Genomic DNA, 20,307 nt, shown 5'->3' with positions numbered 1-20,307 from the left:
ACCACAAGTACAAGGATAGGCTGAAAAGTTCTAAGGCTCACTATAATGCAGTTAATGCATTACTCCTTCATGGGGAGACTTAGAACTTTTCAGGCTACACTCGTACTTCACTCAAGTGCAAGTACAAATGGGAGTGACCAAGAGGTTTTGGTGTGATTTTGTGATTTATCTTGAAACGGACATTCATATTGAAAGGATTCTGTTCAAGGAGGTCTGGCATGAAGCCTTTCAGGCGTCAGAGTTCTACTTCAGACATGTTGTGGCTCCAGCTCTTGTTACAAAAACATGAGAATGTGTTCTTTAGAGGGTTTTTTTTTTTTTAAATGGGTTTTAAATAGCTCCAGTTGTTCAGGTCAGTTGAACATTATATTGAACACATCACAAGTTTGCAGCCCAGTGTGATGCCGTACTTTAGAGTCTGTGTTTCTCAAACTGTCACATCCGTCATATTTTTGCTTAGACTTAATTGTCAACATTTTAACATTAGCAGCTAGTTGATCAATTTCAAGTTGTTTCTTATCACATGCTTGACATGCATTGTGTGTGGCAGGCTCAACCCCATGTTTAGGCTCAGGCACTGGTTCACACTTGGGCATGCACTTAAAATCATGCTTGGACCTAGACGCAGGTTTATTCTCTTGCTGCATGTAGTTGTGATCCATGAGAAACAAGTTCTCTGGCTCTTGCTGGATTTCCTGGAGTGCCGATTCTGGGAAAGAAAAGTTAGATCGGAAAAAAAAATTAATAATGAACATATGATTGACAGAAATGTTAACAACTTTAACATATAGTTGTCCCCCCAGAGAAAAATAAGATACGGTCAATTAACCATACCTTGATGAGTAACAACATATAATTGTACCCAAGAGACAAAAAAGTTAGTCAATTCACCATAAATTTGTGGTGAAAACATTAATACATTCGTAGTGAAATCACAATTAAGATAGACATAAATCGTTCCCCAGAGACAAAACGTTATCAAGTAACTATTACTTGTTGCTGAAAAACAGTTTCACGTATCCACCGATGATAAAATTATATGGCTAATAGTTATAATGCAGATGTTATCAGCCAAAAAAAATTCTGTTACAGGTCTAACTGAAACTGTCCACCAGTCGCTCTTCCCCCATGTCCCCTTCCCCATGTCCAACCCTTCCCTCATGTCCCTGTCCACCAATCCCCTGTGGCCCCGTCCTCCTGTCTGCCTTTCCCAGTGTCCCCATCCCCCGTGTCCCTGTCCACCCTTTCACCCATCCTCCCCCCTCCCCCGTCTGCCTTTCCCCCGTCTCCCCTTCCCCATCAGCCCTTCCCCGTCCCCACGTCTCCCCTCCCCCCGTCTCTCCATCTAAAACTCCCCCCCCTTCCGCCAGTTTGCCGGTCCACCTATCCCCCTTACCCCGTCTCCCCTTCAGAAAAACAAAAAATTTGGACCTCTGGCACCTTATTTACCCTGAATGTTGGGATTTTTTCCCCCAAAAAGAAAGGTCATGGACAAATCTGATGATAAACCTGACCCCAGGACTAAAAAAATAAATAATGATGATAATCAGAAATAAAAAAATAAATAAAAATGGCCATTTTATGACACCCATAGAATTTCAAAACTTTATCATAGAGATATCTGACCTAAAATGAAGCAAGCGTGAAATGTAAGATCAGTCACATTGAAGAAGTCGCATTCAAGTCACATTTAAGTTGATTATACAAGGAAATACATTTGTCATTTGGAAACATCTAATAGCAATAAAAAGCCTCTTCGGCTGCTCCCTTGTTTTGCACTCAGTGTTGCCACAGCAAATTCAAGGAGGATCTGCATGTTGAATTGGCACAAGTTTTATGCCGGATGCCCTTCCTGACGCAACTCCACATTACATGGAGAAATGTGGCAGTAGTGGGATTCGAACCTGGAACCTTCCACACTGAAAGGTTCCCAGAACATCAGTATCAAGAAAACATATTTTGTCAATTATTCCAAACAGGATGTCCTATTTTTAGCTGTACAAGTGCTCTTTTCTTGGCAACTGAATCACATTAAGTTTACTTATGTTAATGCAAGACATCAGATGTGATCAAGATTCCACGTTTTTCAGTTGATATGCAATTGTTTGATGGTCCCTAAATCAGTGATCGCTTCTGTACGCAATTGTTGGTGTTTTCCGTGCATCTCCAGATCGTTTTTCCCTGTGCACTTCAAAACAAAAGCAAAACTATCTAATGTAAGAGCTGTGAAACCTAAGTTTACTTCTTTCATGTTAAATACGGGGTGTTTGGGTTTACCCTCACCGAATGTCTGAATATCGAACATCAAACTAACCTAACCTTGTTTTGTGAAAGTGTCTTAAACGTGGGACCCTAATGTCTTTGTAGCCGGTGGATCTTCGTGTAAAGCAATTAAAATTCAACATTTTAAATTCCATCATACATGGTAACACCCCACATTATCTTTCTTCCTCTTTGAGTGCAAACAATTCTTGCTATAATAATCGTTCTGGTCCCCTGTCCCTTTCTATTCCCCCGGTAAAGTCCTTTGGCCACTCTTCTTTTAAATACACCGGTATCATAGCCTGGAATGACTTACCTAGTCATATCCAGTCAACTGAGTCCAAGTGTGCTTTTAAAAAAGGGGTGAAATGCTTTTTATATGATGCTTTATCAACAGTCACATAACCTTTTTATTCTATTTTAGTGTATTTATTGTTGTGTGGGCCGCCAGAAGAGGAGGTACTGCTGGCCCACCACCAGAGGGCGCCCTGCCTGAAGTGCGGGCTTCAGGCACGAGAGGGCGCTGCCGCCACGGACACAGCCGGGAGTGACAGCTGTCACTCATTATTTCCTGACAGCTGTCACTCATTCTTCATCATCTCACTCCATAAAACCCAGACGTCATCTCCACCTCATCGCCGAGATATCGTACTTCTATGGAGGTAACTTTCTCTGCCAGCATTAAGTAATTCCAAGAGCTATTGTGTTGCAGCTGTCAACCAGAGGACCGGCGTGGGTCGCGACTGTTTCGTCCTACGCCCCGTCAGATAAGTGGTTAAACAGACGCTGCACGAGTGTGTGTTAGAGGTGGAGGTGGAATTCCCACCGTTGTTGTTACGGGGTGTACACACACCCACACTTGACTGTCTTTGCTCTTCACCAGCAGTACCAGATCCGACAGTCGGGGACGGTGATCACCTGGAAATTCGGGACTTGGCGGCTCCAGTATTCACCAGGTTCGGTGGCGGCGGAAATCGTGTGGTTCCGGCTCTTCTCAGGACAGACGTCTTCTATCCTCGAGCCTGCCCACACGTCACCTTTGTGGATTGACTGTTATCAAATTCTGAGATTGTCTGTATATTCGTTGTGCACCTTCACAACATTAAATTGTTACTTTTTTGGCTCATCTATTGACCGTTCATTTGCGCCCCCTGTTGTGGGTCCGTGTCACTACACTTTCACAACATTTATCTTCATTTTATTGTCTTACAATTCTTCTTCGTTTTAACACTTAATAATATTGCTACTTTTTTATTTAGGTATCCAGTATTGTTAATTAGTATTACTTATTTTATCAATATTTTTAGTATCATTGTTATTTAACGTAAATATTGGTATTATTGTTACCTTATAGTCAAGGTTGGGTAGGATTACTTTGAAAGAATACATGTGGATTACATGTATGTATGTACATACATTTGGATTACTTGTAATCTGATTACTTTTGGATTACATTTCAAAGTAATCCTACCCAACCTTGCTTATGGTATACACTACAGTGTGTACTTCATCTTATATAATTTGTCTCAATAACTGACTGGCTAGGCGGTACGGTGGCTTAGTGGTTAGCACTGTTGCCTCACAGCGAGAAGGTCGTGGGTTCAATTCCTGTGGCCTTTCTGTGTGGAGTTTGCATGTTCTCCCCGTGTTTGCGTGGGTTTCCTCCGGGTGCTCCGGTTTCCTCCCACATCCAAAGACATGCGGGTTAGGTGGATTGGAATCTTTAAAATTGTCCATAGGTGTGTGTGTGGGTGCGTCTGTGTTTGTTTGTCTATTTGTGGCCCTGCGACAGACTGGCGTCCTGTCCTGGGTGTACCCCGCCTCACGCTCTATGACTGCTGGGATAGGCTCCAGCCCCCCGCGACCCTTAATTGGACTAAGCGGTAGGAGATGAATGAATGAACTGACTGGTTACCGCTTTTGTTGTGTTGTTTTGTTGTATTGTTTAACATTTGCCGTACCACAATGGACACAAGCGGTTATCGCTTTCTTGTGCTAGCCGTGTATTTTAATGGGCAAATACGTATGTATTTTGCATTATATAACAGCTGAGTGGATCCTTGTCATTTGATTGGTGCTTTCTATGTCACATGACATGGATTAATTTATCCCATTTGTGTTGCATTGCATTTAGAGTGTGGCTTGGTTCACTGGACTACACGTCACAGTGGAACACCAAAATGTAAGTCCCTTTTCTGTTGTTTAGAAATGAATAAAATTTTAGCCGTAATATAAAACAAATAATGAATGTTTCCCTTGCTTTTCTCCCTGTATGTGGCACCCCTTGGGCGTATACTGCGGAGTTTTGGGATTGCCTTTCATTGTTATGCTGATGATACTCAGTTGTACATGCCGATAACTGCGGGAAATCTCACTCCCATAAAATCCCTGGAGGACTGTCTTCTATCAGTGAGAAGTTGGATGTCTAGTAACTTCCTACTTTTAAACGTTGATAAGACTGAAATGATGGTTCTTGGTCCAGCGAGACATTGGCATCAATTTGACCAGCTGGCGTTCAGCCTGGGTTCCTGTGTCATACATCATACGGACAAAATGAGGAACCTTGGGGTAATTTTTGATCCCATGTTGTCTTTTGACCTCCACATCAGGGATGTAGGACTGCTTTTTCCATCTAAGAAATATAGCGATAATCTGCCCCATCCTGTCCATGGCTGATGCTGAGACCCTGATTCATGCTTTTGTTTCTTCTAGACTAGATTATTGTAATGTTCTATTTTCAGGGTTACCATAGTGAAGCATTAGGTTGACTATGGTAACCCATTTTGGCACACCCATTTTGGCATCTTTGCACTGGCTCCCTGTCTCTGTGAGAGCAGATTTTAAGGTTTTGTTATTGACTTATAAGGTTGTTCATGGACTGGCGTCATCTTATCTGGCTGATCTGGTGGAACTCTACGTACCGGCCTGGGCTTTGCGGTCGCAGGATGTGGGACTTCTCTGTGCTCCCAGGGTGAAGAAGAAGTCAGCAGGTCAAAGAGCCTTTTCGTATCGTGCACCCACCCTGTGGAACAGTCTTCCTGCGACTGTGAGGCAGTCTGAGTCTGTGGACATTTTTAAGTCAAGACTCAAAACCTATTTTTATTCTCTTTCTTATGGATCGTTTTTATTTTTAATTGTTTTATTCTTTTACTTTTGTTTTTATTTATGTATTTGAATTTTTTATTTATTTTTAATTATTTATTCAATTTTATGTTGACTTGTTTTATGTAAGGCGCCTTGAGACAGCTTTTGCGCATTATAAGCTAATTAAATTAATTTACATTCTTTCACCTCATGAAATATTCGTACCATTGAACTCATAAACATTCATTATTTGTATACGAAATACATTCAAATTCAAATTCTAGGAAACAGCGCCACTGAATGGACTGGAGGCTAAGTGATTGAAAAATAGAGCACAGACAGAAAAAAATTGGAGTTCCCCTTTAATGATGGATAGAAACATATTTACTGATTTCGAAATATTCGTGTATCCATCTATAGCTTGTCTAAAGAAAACGGACTGATGATTTAGTTTGTTCATTTATTTATGGCTTAGGAGCAACTGTGCACTTAAATGGCTGTAATTACTAAATGGTTCATGTGATATTTGTTTAAAACCCTTGAACTATCGCTGAAAGTCTACATTACGTGAGAGCGAAAAAGTATGAAAGGCATAAGGAAAGGAGAGTGAGGAAGATGACATCACATCTCTCTCTCTCTCTCTCTCGCTTTCTGTCTGTATTTTTGCTCCATTTCTCTTGGAGGAGGCGCACGGTGTTTGCCTATCGTCTGTCTTCTCCCGTGTCTCATAAAAAAGGAGTTTGGACGGCAGAAAAGAGGAAAAGAACGGAAATGACCAACAATTTTGGAAACATGGCGTCGGTCGATTTCGACCCGCTGGACGCGTCGATTCCTGCCACCAAAGTTGAAATCACAGTGTCGTGCAGGTAGGAAAAACAAATCTCTTCTTTTATTTTCTTAGCTCACAGCTCCGAGAACAACTCCAATCAAGTTTTTTTCCATCAGTTTGCAGTGTGTTTAATGAGTACAGAACGCAGGAAAACGTCAGAAATACTGCGCTGTTTATATCGCGTGACACATTTTATAATTCTCCGGTGTTCAAAGAAGTTTTATAATAATTATAATTTTTTGGGCGAATTACAAGTAAACACGCAGTAAAGTAAGTCCCACTCAAATTTAATGTTGTATGGGAATATGGAGTGTGTGAATCCTATTATTCCTAATAATACACTTTGGGAATGCCATTAATGTAGGGGAGACCGGGAATGGTTGTCACATGGGAAGTACTGTTAGTACTGATGAAATGAATATGTTAATTTTGTGAGCTGCTGTTTATAGGCGATTTGCATATATGGGGATATTAGGGGACAAGCGGTTTGTGCGCTTGTTTTTGGAGCAGAAGCTTCCAAGTTCAAGACCACTCCCACTTATTCTCCAGGTAATGTGGAGTTGCATCAGTAAAGGGATGCGGAGCAAAACTTATGTCAAATCATATTAGATCTGCTGTGGTGACCCCAAGTGAGGGGGATAAAAGGGAAAAGCCAAAGGGACTCCCTTTTCCCTATGTTCCAAACTGTGCAAATTGGAAATGTGCTGAAAGGAAATGCGTAAAAAAAAAAAGAAAAAAAAAAAAGCACAAATATTGCAAAAAAGTTTTTACACTCACATGAGGTTGTTTTTCAGGCGATTTAAAAAGCTTTGTTTTGAAAATTAAGAATGGAAAAACTATTTCCACTATTACAGGTCACATCATGTACAGAGAGCATCAACGACTTTCTAAAATACACATTGCAATAAGTGTGGACAGATGGAGATGTTGTTAAACAATATAAAATGACAGTACTGCAATATTGGATTAAAAAAACAGCAGCGAAATGATAATATTTAGTGAAACTTACTGTTCCGTCACCATTTCCTTTGTATTTATAATACTATCACTGTCTAGGTTCTAGGAATTAATACCACCAAACAAAGAAAGACACTTGGATGCATGTGAAAATGTCAGAGTCTATTTAAACATGGATTTTCCAGGGTGATCCAACCCGTGTGTTTTTTTTTTTTTGTTTTGTTTTTTGAGGACAGAATTACAAGATATTTGATGGGTTGCCATCTAAAATCTTTCTGCAAAAATTACATCAGGCCACTTTTAAAGGTGTACTGCCTTTAGATTTTCTACAAAATTGGCAAAATTTACTTGATGCTAGCATCTAGCTCTTATCGAGTGCTTTTTTTTCTGTGGGATATTTAAAACAGCTAATTTTCTTCTCTGTAAAGTATTTTTTTGAGGGGATTCCATGCCAGACAAGGAATGCGCATACTTATGTAAATACAAACCCTCTGCTGACTTACATATAAATTTAAAAAAGCGTAATCGCACTTCATTCACTTATGTTTTAATATGTTTCACCACCAGATGGAGCAAATCAACTGGACACATTTGTTCTGAATTATTTGGTGATTTATTGAATCCCAATTTCACACAGATTCTGATGTCTTCCTTTGGATAGAGACTCTGGAACAGCGTTCAAAACGGGGTTTAAAACATTCCAGAGGGCGTTTTGAGTTTGCCATCACTAATTTGCAGTATCGACAAAGGCTTCTGGCTACACACACACATTTTCTTACTTTTTTCAGCATCTGCGAGCCATCCATCCATATATACGAGGTCTATTAGAAAAGTATCCGACCTTATTATTTTTTCAAAAACCATATGGATTTGAATCACGTGTGATTACATCAGACATGCTTGAACCCTCGTGGGCATGCGAGAGTTTTTTCACGCCTGTCGGTTACGTCATTCGCCTGTGGGCAGTCTTTGAGTGAGGAGTCGTCCACCCGCTCGTCGATTTTTTTCATTGTTTAGGAATGGCTCAGAGACTGTTGCTTTGTTTGATAAAATTTTTTTCAAAACTGTAAGGCACAACTGAGTGGACACCATTCAATAAATTCAGCTGGTTTTCGGTAAAAATTTTAACGGCTGATGAGAGATTTTGGTCTGGTAGTGTCGCTTTAAGGACGGTCCACGGCGCCTGACGGCGATCTGCGCTTCGAGGCGGCAGCGTTTCGCCGTTTCAAGTTGAAAACTTCCACATTTCAGGCTCTGTTGACGCAGTAAGTCGTCAGAGAACAGAGAACTTTCAGAAGAAGTCGGCATGAGGAGTTTATTCGGACATTCCATTGTTAACGGTCATTTTGTAAGGATATGATTCCTTCTTTATGTTCTCTAATGCCATATAACAACACAGTGCAGAATAGCTACCTAAACTCTGTAAGGGAGATAGAGTATCTCGTCAATAGTTTTACATCCTCATTGAAGACAGCTTTGGATGCTGTAGCTCCTCTGAAAAAGAGAGCTTTAAATCAGAAGTGTCTGACTCCATGGTATAACTCTCAAACTCGTAGCTTAAAGCAGATAACCCGTAAGTTGGAGAGGAAATGGCGTCTCACTAATTTAGAAGATCTTCACTTAGCCTGGAAAAAGAGTCTGTTGCTCTATAAAAAAGCCCTCCGTAAAGCTAGGACATCTTTCTACTCATCACTAATTGAAGAAAATAAGAACAACCCCAGGTTTCTTTTCAGCACTGTAGCCAGGCTGACAAAGAGTCAGAGCTCTATTGAGCTGAGTATTCCATTAACTTTAACTAGTAATGAGTTCATGACTTTCTTTGCTAACAAAATTTTAACTATTAGAGAAAAAATTACTCATAACCATCCCAAAGACGTATCGTTATCTTTGGCTGCTTTCAGTGATGCCGGTATTTGGTTAGACTCTTTCTCTCCGATTGTTCTGTCTGAGTTATTTTCATTAGTTACTTCATCCAAACCATCAACATGTTTATTAGACCCCATTCCTACCAGGCTGCTCAAGGAAGCCCTACCATTATTTAATGCTTCGATCTTAAATATGATCAATCTATCTTTGTTAGTTGGCTATGTACCACAGGCTTTTAAGGTGGCAGTAATTAAACCATTACTTAAAAAGCCATCACTTGACCCAGCTATCTTAGCTAATTATAGGCCAATCTCCAACCTTCCTTTTCTCTCAAAAATTCTTGAAAGGGTAGTTGTAAAACAGCTAACTGATCATCTGCAGAGGAATGGTCTATTTGAAGAGTTTCAGTCAGGTTTTAGAATTCATCATAGTACAGAAACAGCATTAGTGAAGGTTACAAATGATCTTCTTATGGCCTCGGACAGTGGACTCATCTCTGTGCTTGTTCTGTTAGACCTCAGTGCTGCTTTTGATACTGTTGACCATAAAATTTTATTACAGAGATTAGAGCATGCCATAGGTATTAAAGGCACTGCGCTGCGGTGGTTTGAATCATATTTGTCTAATAGATTACAATTTGTTCATGTAAATGGGGAATCTTCTTCACAGACTAAAGTTAATTATGGAGTTCCACAAGGTTCTGTGCTAGGACCAATTTTATTCACTTTATATATGCTTCCCTTAGGCAGTATTATTAGACGGTATTGCTTAAATTTTCATTGTTACGCAGATGATACCCAGCTTTATCTATCCATGAAGCCAGACGACACACACCAATTAGCTAAACTGCAGGATTGTCTTACAGACATAAAGACATGGATGACCTCTAATTTCCTGCTTTTAAACTCAGATAAAACTGAAGTTATTGTACTTGGCCCCACAAATCTTAGAAACATGGTGTCTAACCAGATCCTTACTCTGGATGGCATTACCCTGACCTCTAGTAATACTGTGAGAAATCTTGGAGTCATTTTTGATCAGGATATGTCATTCAAAGCGCATATTAAACAAATATGTAGGACTGCTTTTTTGCATTTACGCAATATCTCTAAAATCAGAAAGGTCTTGTCTCAGAGTGATGCTGAAAAACTAATTCATGCATTTATTTCCTCTAGGCTGGACTATTGTAATTCATTATTATCAGGTTGTCCTAAAAGTTCCCTAAAAAGCCTTCAGTTAATTCAAAATGCTGCAGCTAGAGTGCTGACGGGGACTAGAAGGAGAGAGCATATCTCACCCATATTGGCCTCTCTTCATTGGCTTCCTGTTAATTCTAGAATAGAATTTAAAATTCTTCTTCTTACTTATAAGGTTTTGAATAATCAGGTCCCATCTTATCTTAGGGACCTCGTAGTACCATATCACCCCAATAGAGCGCTTCGCTCTCAGACTGCAGGCTTACTTGTAGTTCCTAGGGTTTGTAAGAGTAGAATGGGAGGCAGAGCCTTCAGCTTTCAGGCTCCTCTCCTGTGGAACCAGCTCCCAATTCAGATCAGGGAGACAGACACCCTCTCTACTTTTAAGATTAGGCTTAAAACTTTCCTTTTTGCTAAAGCTTATAGTTAGGGCTGGATCAGGTGACCCTGAACCATCCCTTAGTTATGCTGCTATAGACGTAGACTGCTGGGGGGTTCCCATGATGCACTGTTTCTTTCTCTTTTTGCTCTGTATGCACCACTCTGCATTTAATCATTAGTGATCGATCTCTGCTCCCCTCCACAGCATGTCTTTTTCCTGGTTCTCTCCCTCAGCCCCAACCAGTCCCGGCAGAGGACTGCCCCTCCCTGGGCCTGGTTCTGCTGGAGGTTTCTTCCTGTTAAAAGGGAGTTTTTCCTTCCCACTGTAGCCAAGTGCTTGCTCACAGGGGGTCGTTTTGACCGTTGGGGTTTTACATCATTATTGTATGGCCTTGCCTTGCAATATAAAGCGCCTTGGGGCAACTGTTTGTTGTGATTTGGCGCTATATAAAAAAAAATTGATTGATTGATTGATTGATTTTGTAATGAAAGAACGTGCGGGCAGAGTCGCATGTCGGGCTGGACCCGACCGCGGGGGGTCGCGGCAGGAAAAACACCTCCGTTGGAAATCTTAACGGGCAAGTTGGAACATGCCCAAGCTGTTAAACAATTTCTCAGTTACTCACTTGTTGAAAGCCATTAAAAGCCGCCTGAATTCTACAAATGGTTTTCAACACGGAGGTGTTTTTCCTGTCGCGGCGCACACAGATTTGCCGAGTCGTCACGGAAACGACTCAGCGAATTTGCGCGTACGTCTTTCATTAAAAAAATGTCCTTAAACAGTGGAATGTCCGCATAAATTCCTCATGCCGGCCTCTTCTGAATCTTCTCTGTTCTCTCACGATGTCCTGGGTGAATTAAGCCTTAAATTAGGATGCTTTTCAGCTCGAAACAGGCCAACGACAGCGCCTGGAAGCGCTGCAGGACGTCCCGCTCTGTGGGAAGTCCTTACACCGACAGAAACACCCCATAATCTCTCATCAGCCGTTAAACTTTTCACAGAAAACCAGCTTAATTTCTCGAATAGTGTCCACTCGGATATTCCTCACAGGTCCAGAAAAAATTTTGATAAAGCAACGCGCGCCGTCTCGAGCAGCGTGTGAAACAAAGGAATTCAGCCGAGAGGGCGGGACCACATCTCACTCAAGGCCTGCCCACAGGGAAATGACGTCACCGACACGCGTGAAAAAACTCACGCATGCGCACGAGGGTTCAAGCATGATTGGTGTAATTGCATGTCATTCAAATCCATATAGTTAAAAAAAATAATAAAAGGGTCGGTTTATTATCTAAGAGACCTCGTATATGTATATATTAGGGCTGGGCAACGTTAATGCGCTAACGTTGCGTTAATTATTGAGGTCATTATCGCCGACAATTTTGTTCCTCCCCTTAACGCTGCGTTTTTTTTTGGGGCCTTTTATAACTGTTGCTCGTTGCCTTTTATTTTGAAAGCGTCAGTCGGGGGCGAGCTTATGCTGCTGCTTCCTGCTGATAGCTGAGTTCACACAGAAAATGACACGAGGATCGAGAAAAGTACAGGCTATGCAATGCACAACAAAACAAAATGCAGAAAGACGCTGAACATTTGAATGGACATTTTCGGTACAAAGTTCTACAGGATCAGGCCCGGATCTTTTACACATCGTTCGTCATCAGTAAAAAAAAAAAAATCTTGAATAATCTCGAATAGCCGAACGTGTCCCTGTGGTGAACACAGCTTTTCGGTGGTTTTCATGTCAACCTATGGTCCGTAAATGATACGGATTTTTCCGAGTTTCAGAGTCATACGGACGTACAAATAAAGTCGGATATTCAGGGTTTGGTCTGTAATAAACTATTTCTGCAGCGCGGCTCCACTTTGAAACCATGAACCATTGAAGCATTGCTTCGATCCAGTAGCTCGTTGGTTCTTTGATTCACTGCTCTTCAGAAACGGCAAGCCGCTTCTTAACCCCTCGCAAAGCCATTAAAATATCGTCAGTCACTTTTGTGTGGATTAAAGTCACTAACTGGGACTCTTGTCTTGTTGCTGTCAAGAAACGAGAATCGTCCTCCGTTCCGTTCACACAGCTCGAAACGCTGCGCGGCTGAGACAGAGTCCGGTCGGAATTAGTAACTTCAAAATGAATCGCCGCTTTAAATAAAATGACACCTCTTTCCAAGTGTAATACAGACAAGAAACTACAATCGACTAAAACGTTTTTTTTTCCCTCCCAAAATGAAATGTGCTGCGCTTTACAAATTACATCCTGAAGTGAAGCACAGCAGCTCTAAGCTCAGCTCAGATATATGGAAACACATTCATGCCAATGTCTGAAAGGAAATGCTTTTGACAAAAACTACAGATTTTGTTTATTCCTATTTATGTCCAGAGATCAAGGATTCACTATGTAGAGTTCATTATGTACAAAGTTTAAGGATCCAGTTACTAAATTCATATTTATTTACTTTAAGACGCAATAAAATGTTCAATTTCAATTCAGTTTAATCTGCTTATAAAGTGCCAAATCACAACACTGCATGTACCCTGTAGTAGTTTTGCTTTCACTTATACTACAGGAAATGTTAGTTTATCTGACGGAAACTGGTTCAGTGACATTGTGAAGGCTTTTAAAGAGTGAACAGAAAACACTTGACTTACGGTTAAAGCAAATTACTACATAGCACATTGCATAGTTGCTTTCACACATAATAATTAGCTTGTTTGGTCCAGATCAGGGACCAAAATGTTGAACTTTTTATAGTTAGCACGGTGACACAGTCCCTTTCTCTGTGGATTATCTTGCCATGCATACTTGGGTTACATCCCACCATCAAAACATACACATTGGGTAAAACTGTTCCTTCAACTGTCATTGACCAAGACCTTGTTTGTAGATGTCTAGATTTATCCCCAGTTGCCAGACTGTGGCTGCTCATTGGTTGTAGTGCATGGGTTGTATCTAGCTATAGCTAAGATGAATTAAATGCAATGGACTAATTTCATTGTATGTAATGTAAAATGACAATTCTAGCATATACTTTTGTGTTATAGTTAAGTTTGCTTACAGTCAGAAAAGTACCCCAGTATGCAGGCAGCCAAACATGGGATTTAGTGAGAACCTGAGGTGATTTATTATAAAGTGTATCCAACATGACCAAATCCATACAGTGTGAAAAATGAGGTTACGTAACAAAGTCCAAAAACACAGAGTAATATGGAGTAAACAACAAAAGGCAAGAAAAAACTGGAAATACTGAATAATGGCATATACTCACAGATCGCGCCAAATCTTTTATTCCTTCTGCTTTCAAACTGCTGAACGCAGACAGCAATCATTTTAAATGACATTTCTTTCATCATCAACAATCATGTTACGATTGTTGTTATTATTGTCTAATTATTTTTTAATTACTCATGAGCTTACTGAACTTTGTTTGTTGTTTTAATCTGGAGTGCTGTTTCTGACACACGCTGTGTGTGGTTGTGTGACTGTGCTGGTGAACTGCAGATGAATTACCCTTTTAGGGATCTATAAAGGGTTTGGGTTTGGATATGTTTGTGAATGAAGTTTCAAGATTGTTTTCCTGTTTTTATTCCTGTTTTGTCCTGTTCTGCTGTATATTTCATCCTGTATTTACCCATGTAGTCAACAGCTTGTTTTTCTTTAGTTGTTATCTTAAATTGTTAGCTGACACTAACGTGGAGCTGGGCGCCAGTAGGTGGGGCACACTCTGTTTGTATGTGTACATCAGTGCGTATATTGCATTTTTTTGTTGCTGTGATAGAAGTCCAGTGTTTAACTCTATTTTACAGAGACAAGAGACAATTGGCTACTGTACCACCAACTAGGTGGCACCAGAATATATGAGAAGTCGATTTTATCGAAATACGCTCAACAAAAATATAAAAGCAACACTTTTGGTTTTGCTCCCATTTTGTATGAGATGAACTCAAAGATCTAAAACTTTTTCCACATACACAATATCACCATTTCCCTCAAATATTGTTCACAAACCAGTCTAAATCTGTGATAGTGAGCACTTCTCCTTTGCTGAGATAATCCATCCCACCTCACAGGTGTGCCATATCAAGATGCTGATTAGACACCATGATTAGTGCACAGGTGTGCCTTAGACTGCCCACAATAAAAGGCCACTCTGAAAGGTGCAGTTTTGTTTTATTGGGGGGGATACCAGTCAGTATCTGGTGTGACCACCATTTGCCTCATGCAGTGCAACACATCTCCTTCGCATAGAGTTGATCAGGTTGTCAATTGTGGCCTGTGGAATGTTGGTCCACTCCTCTTCAATGGCTGTGCGAAGTTGCTAGATATTGGCAGGAACTGGTACATGCTGTTGTATACGCCGGTCCAGAGCATCCCAAACATGCTCAATGGGTGACATGTCCGGTGAGTATGCCGGCCATGCAAGAACTGGGACATTTTCAGCTTCCAAGAATTGTGTACAGATCCTTGCAACATGGGGCCGTGCATTATCCTGCTGCAACATGAGGTGATGTTCTTGGATGTATGGCACAACAATGGGCCTCAGGATGTCGTCACGGTATCTCTGTGCATTCAAAATGCCATCAATAAAATGCACCTGTGTTCTTCATCCATAACAGACACCTGCCCATACCAATAACCCCACCGCCACCATGGGCCACTCGATCCACAACAGTGACATCAGAAAACCGCTCACCCACACGACGCCACACACGCTGTCTGCCATCTGCCCTGAACAGTGTGAACCGGGATTCATCCGTGAAGAGAACACCTCTCCAACGTGCCAAACGCCAGCGAATGTGAGCATTTGCCCACTCAAGTCGGTTACGACGACGAACTGGAGTCAGGTCGAGACCCCGATGAGGATGACGAGCATGCAGATGTGCTTCCCTGAGACGGTTTCTGACAGTTTGTGCAGAAATTCTTTGGTTATGCAAACCGATTGTTTCAGCAGCTGTCCGAGTGGCTGGTCTCAGACGATCTTGGAGGTGAACATCCTGGATGTGGAGGTCCTGGGCTGGTGTGGTTACACATGGTCTGCGGTTGTGAGGCTGGTTGGATGTACTGCCAAATTCTCTGAAACGCCTTTGGAGACAGCTTATGGTAGAGAAATGAACATTCAATACACGAGCAACAGCTCTGGTTGACATTCCTGCTGTCAGCATGCCAATTGCACGCTCCCTCAAATCTTGCAACATCTGTGGCATTGTGCTGTGTGATAAAACTGCACCTTTCAGAGTGGCCTTTTATTGTGGGCAGTCTAAGGCACACCTGTGCACTAATCATGGTGTCTAATCAGCATCTTGATATGGCACACCTGTGAGGTGGGATGGATTATCTCAGCAAAGGAGAAGTGCTCACTATCACAGATTTAGACTGGTTTGTGAACAATATTTGAGGGAAATGGTGATATTGTGTATGTGGAAAAAGTTTTAGATCTTTGAGTTCATCTCATACAAAATGGGAGCAAAACCAAAAGTGTTGCGTTTATATTTTTGTTGAGTGTACATAGCAATGCAACACATCGACTGCCAATCTAAGTAAAGGCAACGTGACGTACTTTGGTTGTTTGTTGGTTAGATTTGTATGTTTTTTTTTTAAATAAAGTTCATGTTTCAACTTTCAAATGGATTTCTTAGTTATGAGGGTTTGATAAAATGTTACGAATCATTACCATTTTTAATGTATATATCAGCAGATACAACAGTATCGTAAATTTTTTACTCTTTAATATCGGTATCGTATCGGCTCCCCAAAAATCTGCATCGGTCGGACTCTAGTTTGGACATGCATGCTGTCGGTATAATGGGATAAGATGGGGGAAGACCAGAGGTCTGAGATGGTGTGCAGTGGATTTTCCTCCTTGTACACCAGTGGGAGGTCAGAAAGACTTAGACTCACTCGACCCTTACAGGCAGAACGAAATGCAGTTTCTCCAGGTCTTGGTGTAGTTAACTGTGACAATTTGTTTTTTAACCAAACCTATTGTATAAACTTTTGCAATGTACAATATGTGCACCCCTGTGAAATGCAAAGGATGTGGCTTATTTCTACAAGACTGATGATTCCGGTGCAGCCTACTGTGTGTGTGCGTGTGTGTGTGCGCGTGCGCTTCCCACAGCAACCACATGTTTTGAGAAGGCTCGTGTGAGGGAATGCAATTGGAAGTGTCATCTCAACAAAATCTCATAGGTTGTCATCTGTGGCTGCAGAGAAAAACAGAGCGAATACTGTTTTCTTATAAACTGATTTCAGTGTTCCATCGAGTAAAGCTGCCTTGTCATTGTAAAAAGAAACTTGTTTTAGTCCAGGGTAATAAAATATGCGCTTGAATCAGCTTATGTTGTCCTTATATACTCACCGGCCACTTTTAGGTACAAGGATTTTTTTATCTTTTAAATATTTGGCCAACGGATATAAAGTCCCGCCATAAGGGGTGCACTACTTATTTTTGCCTGAATTTTCCGTGGTTGGCTAACCAACATATTTCCGGCTCTGGCTCCTTTGTAAACTCGTGGTGTATTCAGGAGGGAAAAAAAATGAAATATGTTTAAATAAGACTGGATAACCAGTGGTAAGTAAATAGTAATAAACACCCTGAAACACAACCGCAGCCATCACTGTCGTTTTTTTTTTTAATGGCCTTTTTATCAACAAATGAACTTTAAATCCTGATTGTTCTTAAGGCGATAGATTGTAAAGATAATTTTAGGGTGGTGAATCCGCTTAGCTTTCCTTCGCCTGCATCCATCCTGTCTTGTCAGACAATTTCCTTGCAGTCTCCTTAGTAACACAGACATCATGTCATCTTCCAGCAGAATATGTGAACGTATGACGGAGTAGGCTAATGCGTCAGTCACCAGGCTTCTGAGCCTCGGGGGGAATATGTGTCCACCTTCAACCTGAGGAAGAGCTCTGGAATACCACAGTGACAGCCACGTGTTTGCACTTTTATGCTTGTGCAAACCTAGAATATCTTTGTGACTGGAAGGAATTTGAAAAAATAATCACCATGGTTACTACTTATAAAAAAGGTCTTCTTGGAGTGTGTAGGGGGTGTTGCTGTGGGAAAAAATAATTCCCTGAAGAGAAAATGGCTCAAGAACAAACTGATTAAAGGCGCCGATATATTGATTGCAGTGTGGTTGCAGTGATCGTCGTCGTCAATATTGCCGATTTATCCTACTTGTATCTGAACTCATTGTGGAATCTTTTTAAAATGGAAATCTTTAATTTGCCAGAGTGGTGCACATCTTATGGGAACAAGTGAAAATAATGTGCGCACGGGTGAATTAGTTTAGCTTTCAAGTATTGCCAGATTGTCAGAATTTGAAGGATATTATCACCTCTCTTTCTGAGGCAGGCAATTTTCCTCCAACTGAAGTGATCGTCTCTTGTTATTTTTAATTTTGCATTCATATTTAGTTCGCATCTTTTGGCGAAAAACAGTAAACAGAGTGCAATCATATATTCTCGCTCCAACAAACATCGACGGGCATCCTGAGCCTGCATCTCCAGCTAATTCAAATAATGCTCTGATGCTACAGAGACTTAAGAGCTTGGCTCATACTCAGCCCTGATTGACAGGAGAGACCACGAGATCAATAACCCTCGACTTCTGCCCACTGTGTTGCACAAAAGTATGTACTGCCTGTGACTGAATAGACACAAGTTGGGGCGTCAGCCATTCATTGCATCTGCACAAACCCACACAGAGTAATAATTTACTGCCGGATGTACTTTAACTTTGCCACCTACATGTTGTAGCCTGGGGACTCGGAGGCGAATGGCCTCAGGCCAGAATATTCCATTATGAGCATTGATCACACTTGGGCACCACTTATGCACAAATACACACACAAACCGGGATCTCTTTTGCTTCAATTTGATGATACCTCACCACATCCACCACACTATGGAACCACCTTGTGTGCTGGAGGGAGCTACCCTGGCAGACAACCAGTCCATCTCTGCCACTCTGAAGTAACCATTCATGTTACGTAGCCAGTTGAAACGTGGGCATCTCCTTGGACTTATGCAACCGCTGAGGCACAGAAGATCATTTGTTTGGGCGCGTACCAGGCAGTTTCGGAAACAACGCTGGCAGCTGCTCAGTGATGGAAATGTGACTAGACTGACAGTTGGTGGATAAAGTAGGAGTAGAGCTTATCCACTGAATGCAAACAGACAAAAAAGGGCATTGAAAAAGTAACATTTTCTTCTAACGATATTGCCACAAAAAATAGAATCATGATCCCCCCCACTCACCATGTTGATTGATTTCAATATTTATCACAATATACAAATTCATAATGCAGAAAGTTTGAAAGTTATAATGACATTATAATGACTGCAGCTTGAAGAAACCAGACTGCTTATTAGTTGAACTTTAGAATGGTTCGAGTGAAAGTCCTGCTGACAGCTGGGAAAGACCGCAACCCGATGTCCTTTTGGGGGCAAGGAAGACCAACTGGCCAATTTTGAGCTTGGGCATTGTCTAGGGGTGGTATCTCTCTTGCTTAATTAGGTTTGTTTTTGACAATGTAAAGGTGGAGTGATTGAACCCTTGTGATACATCAGGGCCCCCAACGGTGGTGCAGGGTTGCTGGGATGGTTGTTAATTCCCTTGGGGAAAAAAAAGTCCTTGTGGAAACAATAAATAAAATACAGACTGTGTTGAAATACTTCATATTGCTGTAGAGCAACGGCGTTGACATTTTGACATGTGCTTTCACACGCAGGTATTGAATTTTATTGCAGTTATATAAACATTTTTATTCACTACCTTGCTAGAAAAATGTGACTGTTAGCTGATGATTTTCCATACATTGTTCGCCTCCACAGTCATTGCCATGCTGAGTCATCTCAAACAACTGTTTATGTATTTATTTATGAACACAATGTTAGAGTGTTTGTCCCAAGTTTCCCAGGAGGAGCTCTCACTTCGAGTGTTGTTCCACTAAGTAGGCGGCGGGATAATGTTGACTTCTGCTCAGCATAAAATCCAAAATGATTGCCTTTGACAAGAGTAGAACTGCAGCTGAATCGTAAAGTCAAGACTTGGCAGAAGCAACACTGTTAAAGGCCCCTTCACACATAACACAAAGAAAAGGCAAATGAAGCAGAAACCGTAAGAAAATTTGTGAACAAAACAAGAAATGGGGAACTGTGAAACATTCCACCTGCTGTCAGGAGAGATGCATGGTCGGACAGGTGTACACGATACCGTGGCGAGGGTTTTGTGCGCGTGCACCAACACAGTGCGAGCACCTGGAACGTGTTGCACCACATCGCGCCGCTGTTGTGGGGTAAAAATAAAAACCACACACCATACAAAAACACAGCAATTTCTAATATTTAATCGCCTCATCAAGCGGACAATACAGGTATGATCCTTCTGTTCCTCTGTATATGACCCATGATCATAGATGTCATGAAATGACATGAATTAAGCAGTGCCATCTTATCATGTCCACATCTGCTGGCCCCGCGTGCGCATATCCAGCCAGCCCCGCCTGTCCAGCAAGCAGTGCACCGAAGGGCAGACATCGCGTCATGTGGACCATAGCTCATGTGGGTGACGTGACATTCAGATCACCAGCTGAGTGTACATGTGATCAGATGGTCCTTTTCTTCTGGCACAGCCTGCCGATGTGTGTGCTGTAGGGCCGCTCCAGCCCGTTGCAAAGGCAACATCCTCAACACCACATATCCATTTTGGGTTAGGAATAACAACCACTAA

The 20,307-nt window shown here is 41.4% G+C and overlaps 1 protein-coding gene across 2 annotated transcripts in view; it reads left to right on the top strand.

Annotated features, from left to right (window-relative positions):
- Positions 1–5,970: 5,970 nt before the first annotated feature.
- LOC117503858 (copine-8) overlaps positions 5,971–20,307 on the top strand; it is a 141,759-nt gene continuing 127,422 nt past the window's right edge. For both annotated transcript variants that reach the window (XR_004558686.1, XM_034163134.1), the window contains exon 1: positions 5,971–6,212. Coding sequence is in view for 1 of the 2 variants with exons in the window: in XM_034163134.1 (XP_034019025.1) it covers positions 6,118–6,212 (95 nt within the window). In the remaining variant the exon portion in view is untranslated. The remainder of the gene's footprint in view (positions 6,213–20,307) is intronic.

Source organism: Thalassophryne amazonica, chromosome 22 (genome assembly GCF_902500255.1).
Source record: "Thalassophryne amazonica chromosome 22, fThaAma1.1, whole genome shotgun sequence".
Lineage (NCBI taxonomy): Eukaryota > Metazoa > Chordata > Actinopteri > Batrachoidiformes > Batrachoididae > Thalassophryne > Thalassophryne amazonica.
The sequence above is the reverse complement of the archived record's forward strand: the minus strand, read 5'-3'. Positions and strand labels throughout refer to the sequence as shown.